Below are 17,932 nucleotides of genomic sequence, written 5' to 3' on the forward strand. Positions count from 1 at the left end.
CAGCAACACACACAAGCATACGAGTGTAAATGTGACTATAGGGATGTTAGTTCAAGTCTAGAGGGCTCTAATAATGTTAAAAAACATAGTTTGAAGGTCGTAAACAGGTTTTCTATGCTCTAATTATAAAAATATTCCATTTCTAAATAAGGATTCATACTTTGCGGAAATTCACTTATCACGGTCGGGTCTGGAACCAATTAACTGCGATAAACGTTTTGTACACACATTGTAACCATCCAACAGTTTGTGGTGATATCAGGAGTCAATCTCACCTGGAAGATGGCAAACATCATGCAGCTCAGCGGACGGTTGTTGGAGAACTCTGCCACACGAAATATATTAAGGCCCCACTTGTTCAAGTCATTCAGCTCCTGAGGACACGGCAGGAAGCACCACATTAGCTACTGCAATGCTACATACTGTACAGTAGCCGTGTTTTTCTCAAGTCCACTCACTCTAGCTAACGCGTCCTCGTGCTCGGTCTTGACGCCAAAGCGAGGCAAGGTGGAGTTGGAAAGGCTGGAGCTGTGCGTGAGCTTCCGCACGCCGCTGATGTGACACATGGGCTTCTCCCGCTCCCTCAAGGTTGGGGATGGGATCTCCACCTCGTTCTGCTTATCTGGTAGGGTCAGTAGGTAGGTAGAGTGGTATGGGGATGGCTCATTAGTCAGCTGTGGGTCAAAGCCAGCAGTTGAAGCAGGTTTGTCTTACCCAGAAAGGTAGTGGAGATGTATTCTGACACCTGGTTCCCTGAGCGACTCATCTCTGACAAATGGGACAGCTCTCTGTTCAGCATCCTCTTGAACTGAGGGAAGAACAAACATTTCGTTTAGTTGACGGGATGACATGAACCAGAAACGTGTAGGGATTGATGCAAAGACTGAAATATGACCAAAGAGAGATTAAAAAAACCCTTCAGTTCCATCCAAACCACCCTATTTTTTACGGCCCATTATCCCTGAGGTCGCACAGTTCAGAACTAGCCCAGAACATACATCAAAACAGCAAACCACCGGAGTGCGCGACATCACGCAAGACCTCAGTTTACTGCACAACACTTCAGTTTAGCGAGCATCAAAGGATTCATTCTGCTTGTGTGTTCTGTTTTTTCTTTGGCTTTTTCCCCCCACTCATTCCAAAGGAAGCCTGACTCACCTTCAAAGCAATTACATCCTAACAATGACAGCAGTTAACTTCTTTTTACACTTGTGTGTCAGGTAAGAATGATACTTAAGACATTGCCTGTATGGTGGTTTCATGAAAAAAACGGTGCCAGTTGACCCTGGAACAGACTATTTCCATTATTTCCTTTCTGCAAGGTCGACTAGTGTCACAGGAATAATACTAATACAGTGGAACTTTGGTTAGCATCATTAATCTATTCCAGAAGGTCCGACTCTAACCAAAACATACTCTAACCGAATCAGTTTTTCCCATAAGAAATAATGTAAATCCCATGAATGAATGAATTAGTTCCAGAGAGCCAAAAATGTTAACATAAAACATGTTTTTTATAATTTTACAATTATGGTTTTACATGCAGAAAACAATTTTAAAAAATGCATACACATTAGGGATGCTCCGATCCGGTTTTATGCTGCTGATTTAGATACCGATCATGCATGAGTGAGATCGGTCAATACCAGTACCTAACTGGTATTAACTGTACATTTTTCAATTAATTCATAATGAGCGCTATTGGCAAATAGGTGAATAGATGACACCACCTGGCAAATTTTTTACCTTTATTACAATTGTTGTACTATTTGAAACAAACCCTTTGCGAGCTACTCAAAATCAGTTGGCGAGCTAGGAGACCCTTAGTGATAGTGATAGTATCATTGTAGTGTAGTAGTGATAGTATCATTACCATAAAGCTGGACACACTGCATTTATGTTCATTAAATAACCACACACAAATAGTGTTTTGGGAACAAGACATTATTATTATGACAACAAGAAAGCCAAGTTGTTCGACACTTGAAAAAGTTAGCTCGTACCCCATGAATGTAATATTCACTTCCCCGTGGGGCAAAAAACGAGGTCCGAACTAACTGCATTGCTTGTTTGTTTTCAAAACAAAATGTCACTGTGGTAAAAAGTCACATTTGAAGTCCGAAGACCAGAAGCGAGGCAGTTAACTCTAGCTAGCGAGCTAGCTAGCTACCAAAAGTGACAGCTCGGCAAAGCGTGTAAACAAAGATGCAAAAAAAGTCGAACGGCAATCGTTTTGATAAGGGAGTGATCAAACAGGCTGCCATCGGTTGGTGTAGCCTGCGGCAAGCTGAAACCATTGAGGTTTTTACAGACTTGTGTTGATTCTCGAGGCAACACGGACAAAGTGTGTGCCTTGTCGGCTCAATACGGGTGTTGGCCAACCTATGTGACACAGCGCACATGCAGGGTTTGTTGCCGCGTGCCGATTGTTTTTTGTGATCGGCTTTGAAAGGCACTTATCGGCATTTGCCGATCACATGTTTTTTACGGAAATCTGACGATATTGATCAGTGGCCGATCGATCGGAGCATCCCCAATACACATACTGTACACAGAAATGATTCATTGAAAGGGATAAATGAACATGTAAGGTTACTTTTACCTTTGTTGTTGCCAAAGACACGAGATGGCAGCGAGATCAACACAGACACCACCTTCCTGTTTTGTCATAATTTATTTCTTGCATTCAATCGTGTTTCTCACCTCAAGTCTCTGCTTTTCTTTTGAGCACGGCTGCAAAATCACCCAAAATGGAGCCAAAGAAAGATGCAAGTGCGAGCATTTTGATAGAAAAGGTGAGAAACACTACTGAATGGACTAAAAAAGGGTTTTAAGACTTGTGGCGTAACTGTGTCAGTTAGCAAAGAACGACAGAGTCAACCAATGATGATATCCTAGACGGGCGACGGGGAAAAAAAAAGACAGGGGCGATTTTAAAAAACAAATACATTTGCTTGGCTTGACTTAAATAAAAGCATTTTTAAAAAATCAAAATGAAAAAATAAAAAATACAACAAATAAAAGTGACTTAAAGAAAGTGTGAAAATAATAAAAATAATAACTTAATAAAAAATACAAATGAATTAAATAAAACTGTGTGGAGACTTAATGACCAGTGCAAAATGTGAGTCCCAGGTTGAGCTATATATGACCACAACATGAGGAACACCTGCACAAAGAGATCAAATACCCAAGCCATGTAGACATAATAGCCATCTGCAAAAAGGGGTCTCCAACCTTTTTTTTCTCTGAGCTACTGTTCTAAAATTAAAATGGTGGAGAGTTACTTATTATTGTAACATTTATTTTCCCGGCTTATTTCAAGCCAAAGTAAACAAGCTTGTTTTGCCAGAATATGAACCAAATCACATTTTGTATGAAAACAACAACAAAAACAGCTTTGTGCTTCAGTATGCGTTTCTTTTGAGTGCAGGGGTGTCCAACTTTCATCACTATTCCCGCTGCTTTGACACACAGAAAGCTATATTTGTGTTTTATTGATATGACTGAAGTTTCAACTGTACTTTGTTTACAAAGCAGATCTTCAATCAAACAGTGTGGTCTTTATGAGATATAAAATATGAGCGAACTAACTACAAAACACAATGATAAACATGTGAAATCAATATCTACCTGACAATTCTCTAATTAGTTATGAATACAGCTCTTTGTATTGGATGTTATTTGGATTGTGTACCTAATGAAGTGTCCTGTGAATGCACACCATTGTAATTGTGCACCAATAAGAAGACTTCATTCTGAGTCAACATGAGCAATGAAATCATCATCGATCATCACTAAAATGTGAGAAAATCAATTATAATTCATGACACCGCAATGCATTGCGTTTTGACAGCCGGGCCGTGTTTTCATGTGCTGCTCGACCGCGCTGTTTGTGCATTTTTTTGTTTTTGAAAAATCTGTTTTGTTTTTTTTTTTAAGGTAGAACGAGCACAACCGAACATTTAAGCGAAGGCACAATGTGCTGTCCCACTGACTGATCCCTCACACATAACAATCTCTTAGGCAACCCGAGCGGTTGCTGTGGCAACTCCGTCCTCGCCGCCAGTCACTTGAGCTTGATGTGAGAGCGGCTGTTGCCGCCGCCGCCGCCGCCGCTGCTGCTTGGGTGACAATCCAAAAAGGAGGAGGCAGGTGTCTCTGACCTTTATCAAGGTCAACCTTCCTCTCCTCCTCCCCTGCCTCCCCGTCCCTCTTTGCCCTAAACGCCATCGAAAAAACACCATCCTGCCATTGTTGTTTACCATCACTCATTGTTATCGCGCCTCTTGCACCACCCACCCCTCGCTTGTCACAAATACATGCTCTGACAGGCTCGGGAAGCACACAGTCCCCCCTTCCGAGTCTACTGGCACACTTCAGGCTGGCGGTGGCTGCTCTGTCGCGCTTTTCTCCCCACTCGCCGATGCTGTAACGCTGAGTCATAGCTGCCAACCAACAACTCCCACAGCGCCAGGACAAACAACACTTCCTCTGACACTGACTAATGAAGCAAACGCTGCACAGACGTGACACACAAACACAGCATACACCTGCCATTGTCTTTTCTCCCTTGGGGCCGCCATGCAAAACAGGGCCTTGCACTCAACTCTACACAGGAACAAATCTGTCAGAATCTTGGAAAAATCTCTGGAGACAACTGTCTTTTCTTGACAATTACATCTTTATGAGTCTCTTTTGAGGCCACTGATGGTAGCAGGAGGCTCAGATTTGGGAGAAAATTGAAAATAGGCATGATGTGACCATGAGAAGTACCTGCAATCATGACAGGAATTCCCCCGATTACCATATATGGACGTATTTTTGAACATAAACATAAACTCTTTCCTCTCTGTGATAAAGGTATTTCTGGACCCTCCCCATAAAAGAATAATAACAAGAGGGGTTGCAAACACATGCAGAGCTGGGACACTTGATGAGCCCAGCAATCCAAGATGGCCGCCTCCAGGCCTTGTTTGCCCTCTGCGAGCCCCTACCTGGTCCCACCAGCCGATGAGCCAGGGCCTGGAGCAGGTCTCGCAGAACAGGTCCACAAGGGGGGTCCTGCGCTGCGCTGTCGTCCCACCCGCCTCCAGGACCCCTCCGGCCGCCTCGCCGAGGTCCAGCTCTGCCCCTGCCCTCCCCTGCAGGGGGCTGTAGCTGGAGGAGCGGGGCAGCCGGTAGCCCCCCGGCACGGGTGAGGGGCAGGGAGACGGTGTCGGGTCAATGGCTTCCACCACACCCATGTTGAGGGTCACGGGGGGCTTGGGCCGGTGGCACAGGCAGGAGGTGCGGTAGTGGAGCGGCGTGGGGGCACTGCAGGTGCCCCATTGGCATGAGGGCGTCGTCAGGGTGAGGCCGGGGCACTCCAGAGTGAAGGCTGCCCCGGGAGGGGGTGAAGGAATGGGGGGTGGGGGGGCGGGGGTGAGGGAAGGGTGCAGACTATCCTGGACTACATGCAGCACCCCGGAGCAGTCCACCGGTCAGTCCAGAGACGGCTCCAGTCCAGCCTCACTTGTGAGCTAAAGATGCGGGCCGCCCCCCCAGCAGCCCCCCGGATCCGGCAGCTGTGGAGACTACATCTCATCCCATTTGGTGATCAGGCCGATACAAATCCACTGCAGGGTGGAGGTAGATGGGCGCTCGAAGGGATGGAAGATGGAGGTAAACAGAGAGGGACCGTCTGAAGGGCACGGAGACGAGCCTGGGGAGGGAGAGGAGGGCAGTGTGGCGGAGACGGGCAGGATGAGGATGATTGGTAAACAAAAATCAGAGAATTAGAAGATGGCTTTGGAAATGATGGAGGGGATTGGGACAGCAGCACCCAAAGATAACCCGGATATCAAACAATGGAGGCAAAGGGAGCAGCGGGAACATTGGGGAGGAGGGGTGGGGGGTACAGAAGATGGAATCAGATGACAGCAGTGAGATGAAAAGGATGGCAGAAGGAGAGGACAGAAAGATCCCAGCCAGTTCCTGTAGCTGGAAAAACAGGCTCCTTCTCTCTGCGTCGACCGCCCCTCCCCCACGGTACGGATCCAAGAGGGTGCCGGCCCAGTCCTCCGTCCTCCGTCTGTGCTGTCTCACGCCGATCCCCCAGCCGCCGTCCACAAGCCGGCCTGCTCCGTGTCACTCCCAGCCCGAAAGGATGCCTCAGACTAATCCTGCCGCTTTGGGCAGCCTCTCCCCCTCCTCCTCCTCCGCCGTTTGCCTCCTTCCCGGGATGATCTAGACGGTTCGCGCAAGCTAATCAGGCGGTGTGGCTGCACGCGCATGCACGTGCATGCCTGCGCCCGCTGGCTTCTTGCTGGCTGCAAGAGTGCGCATGTGTGGCTAGGCGATGTGTGTACGTCTGTCGAGAACATGGAGAATGTGTGTGTGTGTGTGTGTATGTGAGGATGAGAGTGAGAGACTGAGTGGGACTAGTCGTGTGTGCGTCTCCATCCATGTTGGCTCGGTTGTATTAAATATTCACACAGCGTCTGTTTAACACCCCCCCACCGCCCTCCTGGTGACATTTTTTGGACTCCACGTACACAACTTGCAGCATATAAAAAAGAGGAACAGCTGCCATTGTTGTAGTGCAAGGCCACACACAGCAAGCTCAATGTGGACTAGAACAAGCATGGTGGTGGCTGTCCCTTTAAGAAGGCACACTATTAAAAGAGCCTCACCTGCTCTCCCATTGGTTCACGCCCAGACCACATGGCTTGCGGTCTGAATGGTGAGCCAATGGCAAAAAGGCAGAGGCAGAGCCTGCTGCTGTTCGATAGCAACCAAGGTTACAGCGGAGAGACATCAGCATCAGGACCATCGACACCACTCCCCCTTACTCGCTCATGTCCTCGCCACCCACAGACCGTCAACCGCCTGTCGTCTCACTGTGTCCCATGACATTATTTAATTGGGGAAAATTTTGATTCTGAATCTGAACAAGCATGTTTTGTTTTTTGGGGGACTTCTTTGTGTTGTTTTCTCTCTGCGATGCCACCACACAAGAGGGTAACCGGTAGTGGCGACTTGGAACATATGCGATGATAACCACAGAACAAGAAATGAAAGTGCGACACTGTCGTGGCTGCTCAGTACCAGTGGTGTGCAGTAGGGGCCGGCGAGGCCTTCGGGAGCACTGGCCTACACTTACATCATACATTCTAGTATTTGTTCCATGAAATGGAATGAATTTATTCCCAACAGTCTATTATCTTCATTTGATCGCGTGTCTCTTGGCTGCACTACTTCAGGTAGTGTTTGTGTGTGTTACATTTTTTTGTCCAATCAGATTTCATCTTCTATGTGCTGACATATCAATGTAATCTGCCCAAGGCCTTCAGAATCAGGAGTGCTGGCTCATGTAGCATAAACACTATTAGCAATAGGGCTGCTTTTTTAATTGGATTTCATCATCCGCCTCTCAGGGCCAGCCACAGTGACATCAGCATTTTCCATCCTATAATCAGTTGATGTCTGAAAGCCTCTTCCCTCACACTCCAAGCTACCAGTGCGCTTGAATGCAACGCCACATGAACAGCAGCTCTTAATTCAGAAAGAAAGTTAACAGGCATGAAGTTGCTCATCGTTCTGAGTGCTATATATGTCTGCGAGAGGCATATTAGAGGGTTTAGGGTAAGGGTGTGTCCAAGCCTTTTCTAAAACGGGCCAATACTGAAAAATGAAAGGATGCGAGGACCACTTTGGTATTTTGTTTTTTTGCAACACATGTAGATATGTTACGAAGTTATACCTGTATATACAGTGTAAGTCAAGAAAAAAAACTGCATCTCAGCTTTGATATAAGTGAAAAAGCCTATTATTAGTATGAACTTTAATCTTTGCTCTTTTTTTCTATTTTTGCAGGGTTTTTTTTCAAATATTTCAACTTTCTTCAAAAATTTTGTTTGTAATTTTATGGCTGTATTCCCATATTTTGACTTTACTCCCGGGAATTATAATTTTTTCCCCAACCTAATTTTCCAAACATGACATCTTTATTGTTTGTTTCTCATAATATTATGACTTTTAAAAAAATAACATCTTTTGCCTTTACTATTTCAACTCTATGCTAATAAAATGGCATTTTATGAGTTTATTCTCATAAAATAGCGACTTTTTTCTCGTTAGAATGAAATAAGAAACAACAGCAAAAATGGAAAAAAAAATGTAGTTTTTGCTGTTGTTTCTTATTTCATTTTTGTTTCTTTTTTGTCTTCTTATTTTGACTTTATTCTCGTCAAATTACAGCTTTTTCAGAAAATTCTGAAAACTAAATTTTTTTCTCCATTTTTGCTGTTGTTTCTTATTTCATTTTTTGTGTTCAATTATATTTCTGGAATGTGCCACGAGCCAAAACAGCTGGTTTAAAATGAGCATTTTTTGGGCTTTTTATTGGTGCATCCATTATTCACGTTTTTCGTCATTTGTTAAAAATGTTAAAACAAATAATAATGGTGTGACTTAAAACACTACCTGTACAGTTAATAAAGGTATTATCATGTGAAAGTTTGACTCTGGAACAGATTAAGTCTATTTACTTTTATTTATTTTTATTTGATCTATTTACTATCTAATTATCGATCTACTGTTTCCTATGGGCATTTTCATCCAAAGTGTCTAAACCTGAGACTTTTTAGCCCACAGGATTGTGGATCATTTTCTGTGGATCACTTAATGTCTTCCCGTTACCAGAGAAAAAGGTCTCGCGTATGATGGTACCTTGTTGGAGGCCATCTCGCTGACGGAGCGGTGGGTCTGGATGGTCTCCAGCTGGTCCAGACACCAGTCCAGCTCCTCCAGAGTCTCCCGAGCCATCTGCTGGTATGTCTCATCTGGGAAAGTTACAAGCAATATGTAAACGTATTGATGTCACAGTTTGCACAGAGTTCAATGCAAAGACTACACACATACTGAACTGACAATCACTGCATCTCAATGTTACGCTATGAGGCTAAAATGCTTTACTTTAATGCGAATTTCTTCTAAAACTATGCATTTTTTGTAAAATAAAGCGCCATGAATGGATAACTGACTATTATTTTGTGCTTTAAGACAACATACCAGAGAGGGTAGCTTGGGGAACAGTGGGCTGACTTGTCACGGGTGACCTCCTGTGGACAAAAACATCATTACATCAGCAGCAGTTAAACGCACGCTGCTGCCCCCTGCTGGGTTTTGCCACACGTACACCAAGGAAGCCAACAAAAGGCATTACTCACACATGGGATATAAATATTTCCACCAAGCATTTATATGCAGTGGAGGAGCGCATGTGGTGAAATGCTTCAAAATTCTGTTTCTGCACTTTAAATATTCATGCTTTTGATCAAAGTCAGTAAGGTGCGCTTGCTTCAAATAGCCTGCTTCATAATTAAGCTGCGAGGGAGGCACTTTCAGGAAACCGCCGCATAATTATAGATGCTGATAATTGTGTGCTGCATTGCTTTATATATCATATTGATGTGGCGGCGGAAAGCCTGCCAAAACAATGGCCCGCGGCCTCCTGCATCACAAACGGAGCATAATTTTACAGTTATTGACCATCTCGTTAGAGCAAAAAAAGTCAGGGACATAAATGTGGAGGAATATCAAATAACTGAAATGTTACGGCTGCCAAAAATCGTGATGGCAAAAGTGCCTCCCCGAGGGGGGGCAAACTGAGCGACACAAAGAAAAACACACACACACAAACACACACACAAACACACAGTGGAAACTAAGCAGGCAAGTCGTGACGGGTGCAAGTAAAGGGGGTGAGGAGGGGTTTCATTGGCGTTTGGCAGCATGATACTGACTTGTTAGTGGGGGTTGTGACATTGGCGAGGATGGTGAAGTTGCTTCTTACAGTTCGGAGGCTGGCCAACACCTGAGGGACGGATGGAGGCAGAGGAAAGGGGATCAGTTTACACGCCACCTATTTTTCAACCACATTTACACTCATTTGCTATGTTGTGTGCAAACATACCTGAGCGAAAGGGGTGACGATCATGTCTTCAGCATGCCTGAGGATGGAAGTGTTCAAAAAAGTGAATCTATCCATCCATTCATCTATCCATCGACACTGCTCACATACCATACTGTATTTCTTCAAATACATTTGTTGATTTATTGATTTATTATGCTTTGTAACGCTCCAGGTTCCATACAACCACACTTCATTGAACTCCATTATAAACGTCAGCTTTACAGATGCCACATGGATAAATGAATACATTGTAAATTATTCGGGGCATTCGTAGGTCACAGTTTCAGGAAATACTGTTTGGTAGGCATTGCTATGATATGCTGTGATGTATGAAGCAAGAGTATTCACCTTAAACACGGGAGTCAGTAAATGTTGAGACATGGAGAAGTAGAAGGATTCAATTAGCTCTGCTTCTTCCTGCTCCTTTTCCAACATGTTGTATTAAACATGTGATATAACTTTGCTTTCTTAGGCATCCTTCAGTGTTTACACAGAGAGGGAATTCCAACGTCCAGTAAGCATAATGCATGGCTCCATGGTTCTTACCCCTCACTGTTGATGGAGGAATTACGTGACATGGTCTTGGGGGACGTGTCGTAGTCTGAGTCGGAGCGGTACAGGAAGGACTCCCTGCGCTGGCTCTGGGGGAACGAAGGGTGGAGCACCAACCCAGGACTCGCCTGCGAATCCATGGGGCTGCGGCCTGGTGAGGGGCCATTCTCCGAATCGAAGCTGCGGGAGGACAACAAGGGATGGATATGTTCATATTTACAGTATAATATTTACATTTTAAACATAAGCTGTGACAAGAGAAGCGTCACGATTTGTGAGGAAAAATATATGAGAAGGCGATAAAAAAAAAAAATGCTGCTGTTGCTGCAGGGTGCTGTTGGACTGGAACACCGCCACAAGGCTGCCATTGAAATTACACTTTACTGACACGTCATAGAGTATTCTGGAGCAAAATGAGATGCATCAATCCTCTCTGCGCCAACACAGCCTACACCAAGACTCAGCCTGAGATCCCTTTAGGCCCAAAGGTTGACTTATTACAAAGACAATTGAAAATTCTTCCTAGAGGTGATGCAATTGGACTCAGTAATATAATGTATTCCAACTTTTACAACGTTTGACAATTGAAGAATAGTGGCGGGGGAAAAAAAGGAATGTATTACAATTTTGTAAAATATTTGGGGCATTTTTAAAATCTAATTATTATGACTTCCATTCTTAATACGACTATATTATAATTCATATCTTTTTTCTAACTGGATTGACATTTGAGGACAAATGGGGAAAATTGGAATGCACTACAATATATATTTGGTCCTGTTATTTATATTTATACTTATTTAATATTATATTTTATTCATTTTTTTCAAAATTATGTATTCTTATTGGCTATGAAAATGGATGCAGAAGACTGTTTTTTTTTCCCCTACCAAAACTTATTTTGTATTTATTTTATTAATTAATTAATTTTGTTATTTACTTTTTTGTGATTGGATTGACATTGGGGGAAAAAATGAGAAAAAACAGTATATTTAAAAATAGTATATTTTTATTTATTAAAATATATTTTTTTAATATGAGAGATTGTTTTTATTTTAATATACTGGCTAAGAAAAATCACACAGTTACAGTTTCTCTTTCTTTCCAAAATGTAGTTTACGTTGAATACATAGCAGCGATTCAACTGCAAAATTCATTCATATTACATTTTAATTATTTACTTTTTTTCTGCTGGGATTGACAACTGGGGAAAAAAATGAGGAAACATGACTGGAAAACAATACAATAGTATTTAAAAAATATATATATATATAAATATATATATATGTCGTTATGTTGGCTAAAAAAAACATGCAGTTACAGTTTCCAAAATGTCGTTTATATTTGTATTCATTCATTCATATATTCATATTTCTGATTGGATTGACAATTGGAAAAAATGAGGAAACATGACTGGAAAACTATACAATAGTATTTATTTTTAATTTATTAAAAACATTTATTTAGACGATTAAAAAAATATATATATTGTTATATATCATAATATATACAAATCATGAACAGTTACTGTTTCTCTTTTTTCCCCCAAAAAATGTAGTGTATATTTAATACAGAGAAGCAATTGCAAACCGATATATTGAATAAACTCACCCCTCATCTCTCAAGTGCACCTGATCCCATTGTTTTCATTGGCTCATGGGGCACAAATTATTTTGTGCTATGGATTCTACCTAGCAACAAGTGGACCAATGTGTGAGGCAACCAGGAAAAAATACTAGATGTTTTGATCTGTGTCATTTCTAGCAGTGGCACTAGAAGCTAAAAGACAACGTAAGACATCATCTCACCCACTAAAAGGCCTAATGAGATGTGGACCCGCGTACCTGCAGTAACATTGAGATGAGCGCCTGCGCTCCTGGATGCTGCGGTTGAGTTTCAGGCGCCGGAACAGCGCGGAGCCTCCGTGCCCACGAGGCTGATCGCCGGGCGAACCCGGCGATACCAGCGAGGACGCCGGAGGAAGAGGAGGAGGAGGACCCTCGGGACTGTCCCACAAAGTCAGCTGTCGCGTCAGCTTCCTCTGAGTCATCGCCGCCCCGAAAAACTAACCACCTCACTTCAAAAATGTCCTGTCTTATTCCGTGTGAGTGTCTCCCGCCCACTCTCGCTTTCTACATCATCACCTTTTGGAGTGCTCAGGCAGGCCCAGAACCACCTGACCTCGCCACCGGCTCAAATAACAAGGCTCCCCTCCCTTTTGTCCCACATGCCTTCATGCCAGCAGAGTCAAAGTGCATCAGCATGCATATCCTGGCACTCATCCCCAGGCCATGGACGCTTCAAATCCTTCCTCACTTTGTTGCCTGGATTTATGCAGGTCTTCTTAATCTGTGCATATGCAGGGTCCTTTAAGGTCTTCTCCAAGACTCTTCTCCACCTCATCCACACTACTTCCTTGCTTGATGGCAATGATGATGATGAGTGCTCTAATTTTCCTAATTAGCCGACGCCTCGCCCTTCAAATTAGTATGTCAGTGACTCTTGTTTGTCCTCCCCCTTTTCGCTACCTCCCCACCTCAGGGCCCCACCAGCTCTCAATGTCCTTATCTCACGGCTCACAGCTCTACTGCAACAGGAAAGCCGATCGGTAACAGACCACAGGCAACACAACACTCACCCAGTGTGTGTGCGTGTGTGCGTGTTTGTGCAATGAGGATTTGCAAGATAGAAGACGGCCCAGAAAGACACAAGAGAGAGAAAGTTTGGAGGTTGGTTGAGTCAACCCCCACCTCCACCCACCCGTGCCAATGTTTACACGTTCCACTAAAAAGGCCCAAAACATGTTGTGTGTTTTGACACCCAACACCCTCGCTGGAAAGCGACACTCTGCTTGGCCTTTAAGATGGGAACAGACCCACTGGCCGCCTTGATCGTCATCTCCACCAGCATTACAACAATTAGACCATGAAATAGCTTCCTTTCCAACAAGGTGGGCCGGGTCAAGCAGGACTAATTCACTGATGACATCCAAAATAGGAACATTAAGGCAGTCAGGCAGTCTTACATGGTCGCGCTTTCTAATGCATTTTGTTTTATTTTATTTCTTGCTACGCAGCGCTTTTCAGAATGGTGGCGGAACAATCGGAGATGTTGCAAACACGGGCTCGTGTTGATTATCATTAACGTTAACATTGTGTTCACTCTGCACCTAACGTCAATAATGTCGTTGCGCACTTCCCAGAAAAGACACACTGTGATTCCTTGTTTACCGCGGTTAATTGGCTCTAGATCCGACCAACATAAGTGAATTTCCCCAAAAATACAGTTTTTAACATTATTAGAGCCCTGTAGACATGAAATAACACCCCTATAGTTACCTTTATACTCGTATTACCCAATATAGTAGACACAGAAAATTTGCCATTTAAAACATAAATAAAACTCGTGTTGCTGCAAGTGTGTTCCGGCGCTAGGGGAGCTGAGTGGGGTTGCGGACAGGAAGTGACGTCGGTGATTCAGACTTGAGTTTAATCTTGGCTTGGATTATTGTTGTGAGATAATTCAAACCTGCCAAAAAGCCTGTTTTTCGGCGATCAAGTCTGCAGTTTGTATGTCAGTAACATTACTGACACCAAGTGACCAATGCAACACACTACATAGTATTCATTGGGGGTGAAAATCTCTGGCCACCTCACGATTCGATGCGATTACAATTCAGACGCTTGCGATGATAAAAATTATTGATGCATCTCGATTAATCTTTTTTTGTGATGTGTTTTTTCACGCATAATTTTTTCCGGTATATAATTTGTTTTTACTGACTGTGTACTACTAAAACAAAGCATACTTGTAATGATCCACAATTAAAATAAACATGCAAAAGGTACATTTACTTCCATTATCTTTTAATAATGGGAAGGTTCCATCTACCAACATATTTCCCATTGCACAGAACCAGCAGGAAAAGTAAAGCGCACCAGTAGCAGCATGTATAACATTAACAAACTTCAGCCTATTCTGAGTAACCAACATAAAACATCTGCCATTATTCACAAATAAATAATAGACTACTGAATTCAAACTAAAATCCTGAGCATAGAATCTCTGACAAAATAGTATCTTTGCTGTATAGCAACATTAAAAAACAGCTTTCATAAAAAATATCGATTTCTGTACCAGCGGCTCTCATACAAGAATAATGCTTGCAGACGTCAGTATATTATGAATAACCAGAAAAACTAGGCTGCCCTTATTCACAGTTGCAGTGTCAGTGAAATAAAGTTGCGATGGGACATTGTATCTGGGTTCCAAAGCGTGCCACTAAGTGCTACGTGGTTTCTCACATTTGTCGTGTCCCCAAATTATTTTAAGCTTGTATGACGAAGCTTGCATATTGTCTGGCTCTTGTCCAGCTCATTTTTACCTTCAACTACTGTACGTGAAAGCCAAAGTGCTTCCAGACGCTTGCTTTAAATACAACAGGTGCGGGTCGGAGTTTACGTTCAGACATTCTGGTAGCATCTTACGCTTAGGTGCACCACCACAAACTGTCCGGGCGGAACTTCCGCTTTCCGTCTTTTTGCTCCATTTTTTTGTTCTGTCAGTATCGATTATTGACATTTATGAATCGATTAATAATTGGCAGTGTCCCGCTCGCGATGCATCTAAGAATCGATTATTTCCCCCACCCCTAGTATTAATAGCGTCTACCTTATAGCGAATACCTTATATCTGTATTTTTATTCATTTAGCCTTTATTATGCTTGAAAATGCTTAATTTAGGCAAAAAATTACTTAAATATGCATATTTTAAAGGCTGTATTCAACCCCCCAAAAAAGCATGATATATTAATTCATATATTTGTGAAAAAACGTGATAAAGTGAAGCTGCAAAATTTATTTGATAGTGGATTCCCTTTTTAGCGTGGGAGCCAATCATGCCTACCCTCTGGTGGACACAGGCAGCTGAAGGAATCATTGCAGCACCCTGGCAGCCATTTCCAATGAACTGCTCTGCTGGGAAGCAATGCATGATGGTAAGAAGTTAAAATAGTTGTTGTTTTTCATTCTAAACTCGTATTGGTACTTGTCTTGTAAATGTCTTACCTACCTTTGACTGTTAAGTTGCTGTGTGATGATTTTAACGTTTCTGAGATGACACCGTGAGTCAGACTGTTATATTGAGTAATGACCTGCTGTGGTTTCCAATGTGTTGTCGTGGTGACTTCCCTTACAGCTAGTGATTGGCTCCTGCCAAAAAAAAGAGCTACCGGTTCCACAATGACTCGCGAGCGGCACAGTATTTAAATGATTAGTAGTAGTTCTGAAGTAAAGGAGATGTCCCGAGATGACCATAAATTGCCACACCACTGTATAAGCTGCAGGGTTCAAAGTTTAATAAAAAAGTAGCGGCTTATACACCGGTAATTACGGTACTTTGTTAAGACAACATATGTTATTGGTGAAACTTACAGAGGATGAGACGCCTTCTTTAAGGAGACTTTGGATGTGAGTGTCCAGCATTTTGGCTACATTAGCTTCAGTTTGACTGATGATCACATTGTGAGCCTCGAAAACTCACCGTACTCCGTCAAGCTACCCTGGCGAGATATTTTTTGTGTCATGTTTTGCAGGTTGCAAAATGTATATCACTCTCACAAATGACAGGTCAGTCCCACATGGCAGACATGACTGTTCTGGTTTTGGCACGCCTGCACGCTGTGAAGGAAAGCAAAGTGGGCGGGAGACGCCCGCTACAGGCTGCATGCTGCCTAGTACGAGCCAGAGGTGTTTTTTCTGTGTATTTCACTGAAATCGGACGATTTTCATCGGTGGGCGATCGATCTGAGCATCCCTAGTTTTTACAGTGTTTAACTTATTCTTATTAGAATGTTATAAAAAGTGAGATGCTGAAGGTGAATCACATCATGCTTTTTCTATTAAAGCCATTAGCTTCCTTTTAAACTTGTGTAATATTAAAATGTTCCATAAAGGTTGGATATAGACAGAAAAAGAGGAAAAAAAAACACTTTCCAGCGTTATTTCCAATTACACTCCTGTGGTGATGTTTTTCCTGGAACTCTGAGTTGACATTTGAAATTGCGTGAAAAGTGTTGTGCTGGGACACAATTCAAATGTAGAGTGCGTCTTCTTATCAAATGATGAAGTCCTGAATGAGACAACTTGTGAATATGAGTGTCTACAAAAAGCAGCAGAAAGAAATCAGCATTCCGGCTCTCTGCAAGCTGCTTAAACCTCACTTCATACAGTAGGAGACGCCTTTCTTCCTTTTTTTTCCCCTCCACCTTCTCCCTCCAAAGCAGCTACTTTGTTTGGTGATGCACTGGGGGGGAGTAGAGGTCTTATGAAAAGGCCTCGCCTGTTTGAACAGTCAAGGAGGAGACAACTTCGGTAGAAAAACACGTCAACAGTCATCATGACAGTTACTATTGTGATTTCCAGGGAGCTGACAATTATTGCGTCGTCTGTCATATAGTGAGCCCCGGCTGGATGATAGCTGGTGAAAGCAGGCTAAGTGACTCATGCGCGCGGAGGACAAAAAAAAAAAACACACCCCCATGTTGCACTCTTTTGTTTTCACTCCAAAGCGCATGCATGAGCACGCTCACGCTGGACGCAGGGTGGCGATAAGCGGCGGCTGTGGGCAGCTCACTATAAGAGGCTGCGTGGAAGTGTTTTCAACTGCCGACATGGTGATCACAGGCCTCGTACGGGCGGGGTTGGGGGGGGGATTTGTGCCGGCTGAGCTGCTCCTTCTTTATGGGAGATAACAAATTGCCTTTTGCTGGGATGGAAAAGCACACATTACCTCTCACTACTGGACCAGGCCTGTGGTAATGGCTGTAGTAAAAACCTTGTATCATCGTGCGTGGCCGAGGAACGCCATCGCCCACGTGGAACGTGCAAAACATGTTTCTCCTGTGTGCATCTGCAGAGCAACCAACACTCAGCAAAAATGCAACACTTCTGTTTTTACATACTTGCACATAAACATTTGAACAAGCATTCTCAAAGGACAATACTATACAATGTCAGTTTACATACTGTATACTCTATAGTAGTCAGTGTACAGCTCTTATAGATCCACTATCCACTGCAAATATGTCAAACCGCAGCCATTACTATCTACATAGCTGTGGGGGGACTGTTGGAAAACTGCCATGTGGCCCAGTTTCTGTTGGAATTCATGTTTTCCCTCAATGAAGCACAAGCAGCACTCGTGCAGCCCCAGAGCATGACGCTACCGCCACCATGCTTGACCGCAGGGAAGACACAATTGTCTTGCTACTCACTTGTGTTGCCAGCTATTTGATCAGTAATGTCTGTGTGTTGACTCATTTTCACTGCATAGTAAATGTATACTGATATACAAGCTGTACACTGACTACTCTAAAGTACATCCAAATTGTCATTCTATAGTATTGTCCCTTCAGAAGATAT

The 17,932-nt window shown here is 43.2% G+C and overlaps 1 protein-coding gene across 6 annotated transcripts in view; it reads right to left on the reverse strand.

Annotated features, from left to right (window-relative positions):
• Positions 1-17,932, reverse strand: part of pde4a (phosphodiesterase 4A, cAMP-specific) — a 61,396-nt gene that overhangs the window by 12,248 nt on the left and 31,216 nt on the right. For 2 of the 6 annotated variants that reach the window (XM_054758895.1, XM_054758897.1), the window contains exons 2-9: positions 10,505-10,690; positions 9,959-9,995; positions 9,789-9,859; positions 9,055-9,104; positions 8,713-8,825; positions 715-808; positions 459-622; positions 276-374 (exon numbers count right to left, since the gene is read on the reverse strand). In XM_054758895.1, the coding sequence (XP_054614870.1) occupies positions 276-374; positions 459-622; positions 715-808; positions 8,713-8,825; positions 9,055-9,104; positions 9,789-9,859; positions 9,959-9,995; positions 10,505-10,690 (814 nt within the window). Of the gene's footprint in view, positions 1-275; positions 375-458; positions 623-714; positions 809-4,997; positions 5,466-8,712; positions 8,826-9,054; positions 9,105-9,788; positions 9,860-9,958; positions 9,996-10,306; positions 10,475-10,504; positions 10,691-12,121; positions 12,144-12,354; positions 12,654-17,932 lie in introns of those variants that run through there. The other 4 variants (XM_054758896.1, XM_054758898.1, XM_054758900.1 and 1 more) reach the window with 4 other exon arrangements.

Source organism: Dunckerocampus dactyliophorus, chromosome 18, assembly GCF_027744805.1.
Source record: "Dunckerocampus dactyliophorus isolate RoL2022-P2 chromosome 18, RoL_Ddac_1.1, whole genome shotgun sequence".
NCBI lineage: Eukaryota > Metazoa > Chordata > Actinopteri > Syngnathiformes > Syngnathidae > Dunckerocampus > Dunckerocampus dactyliophorus.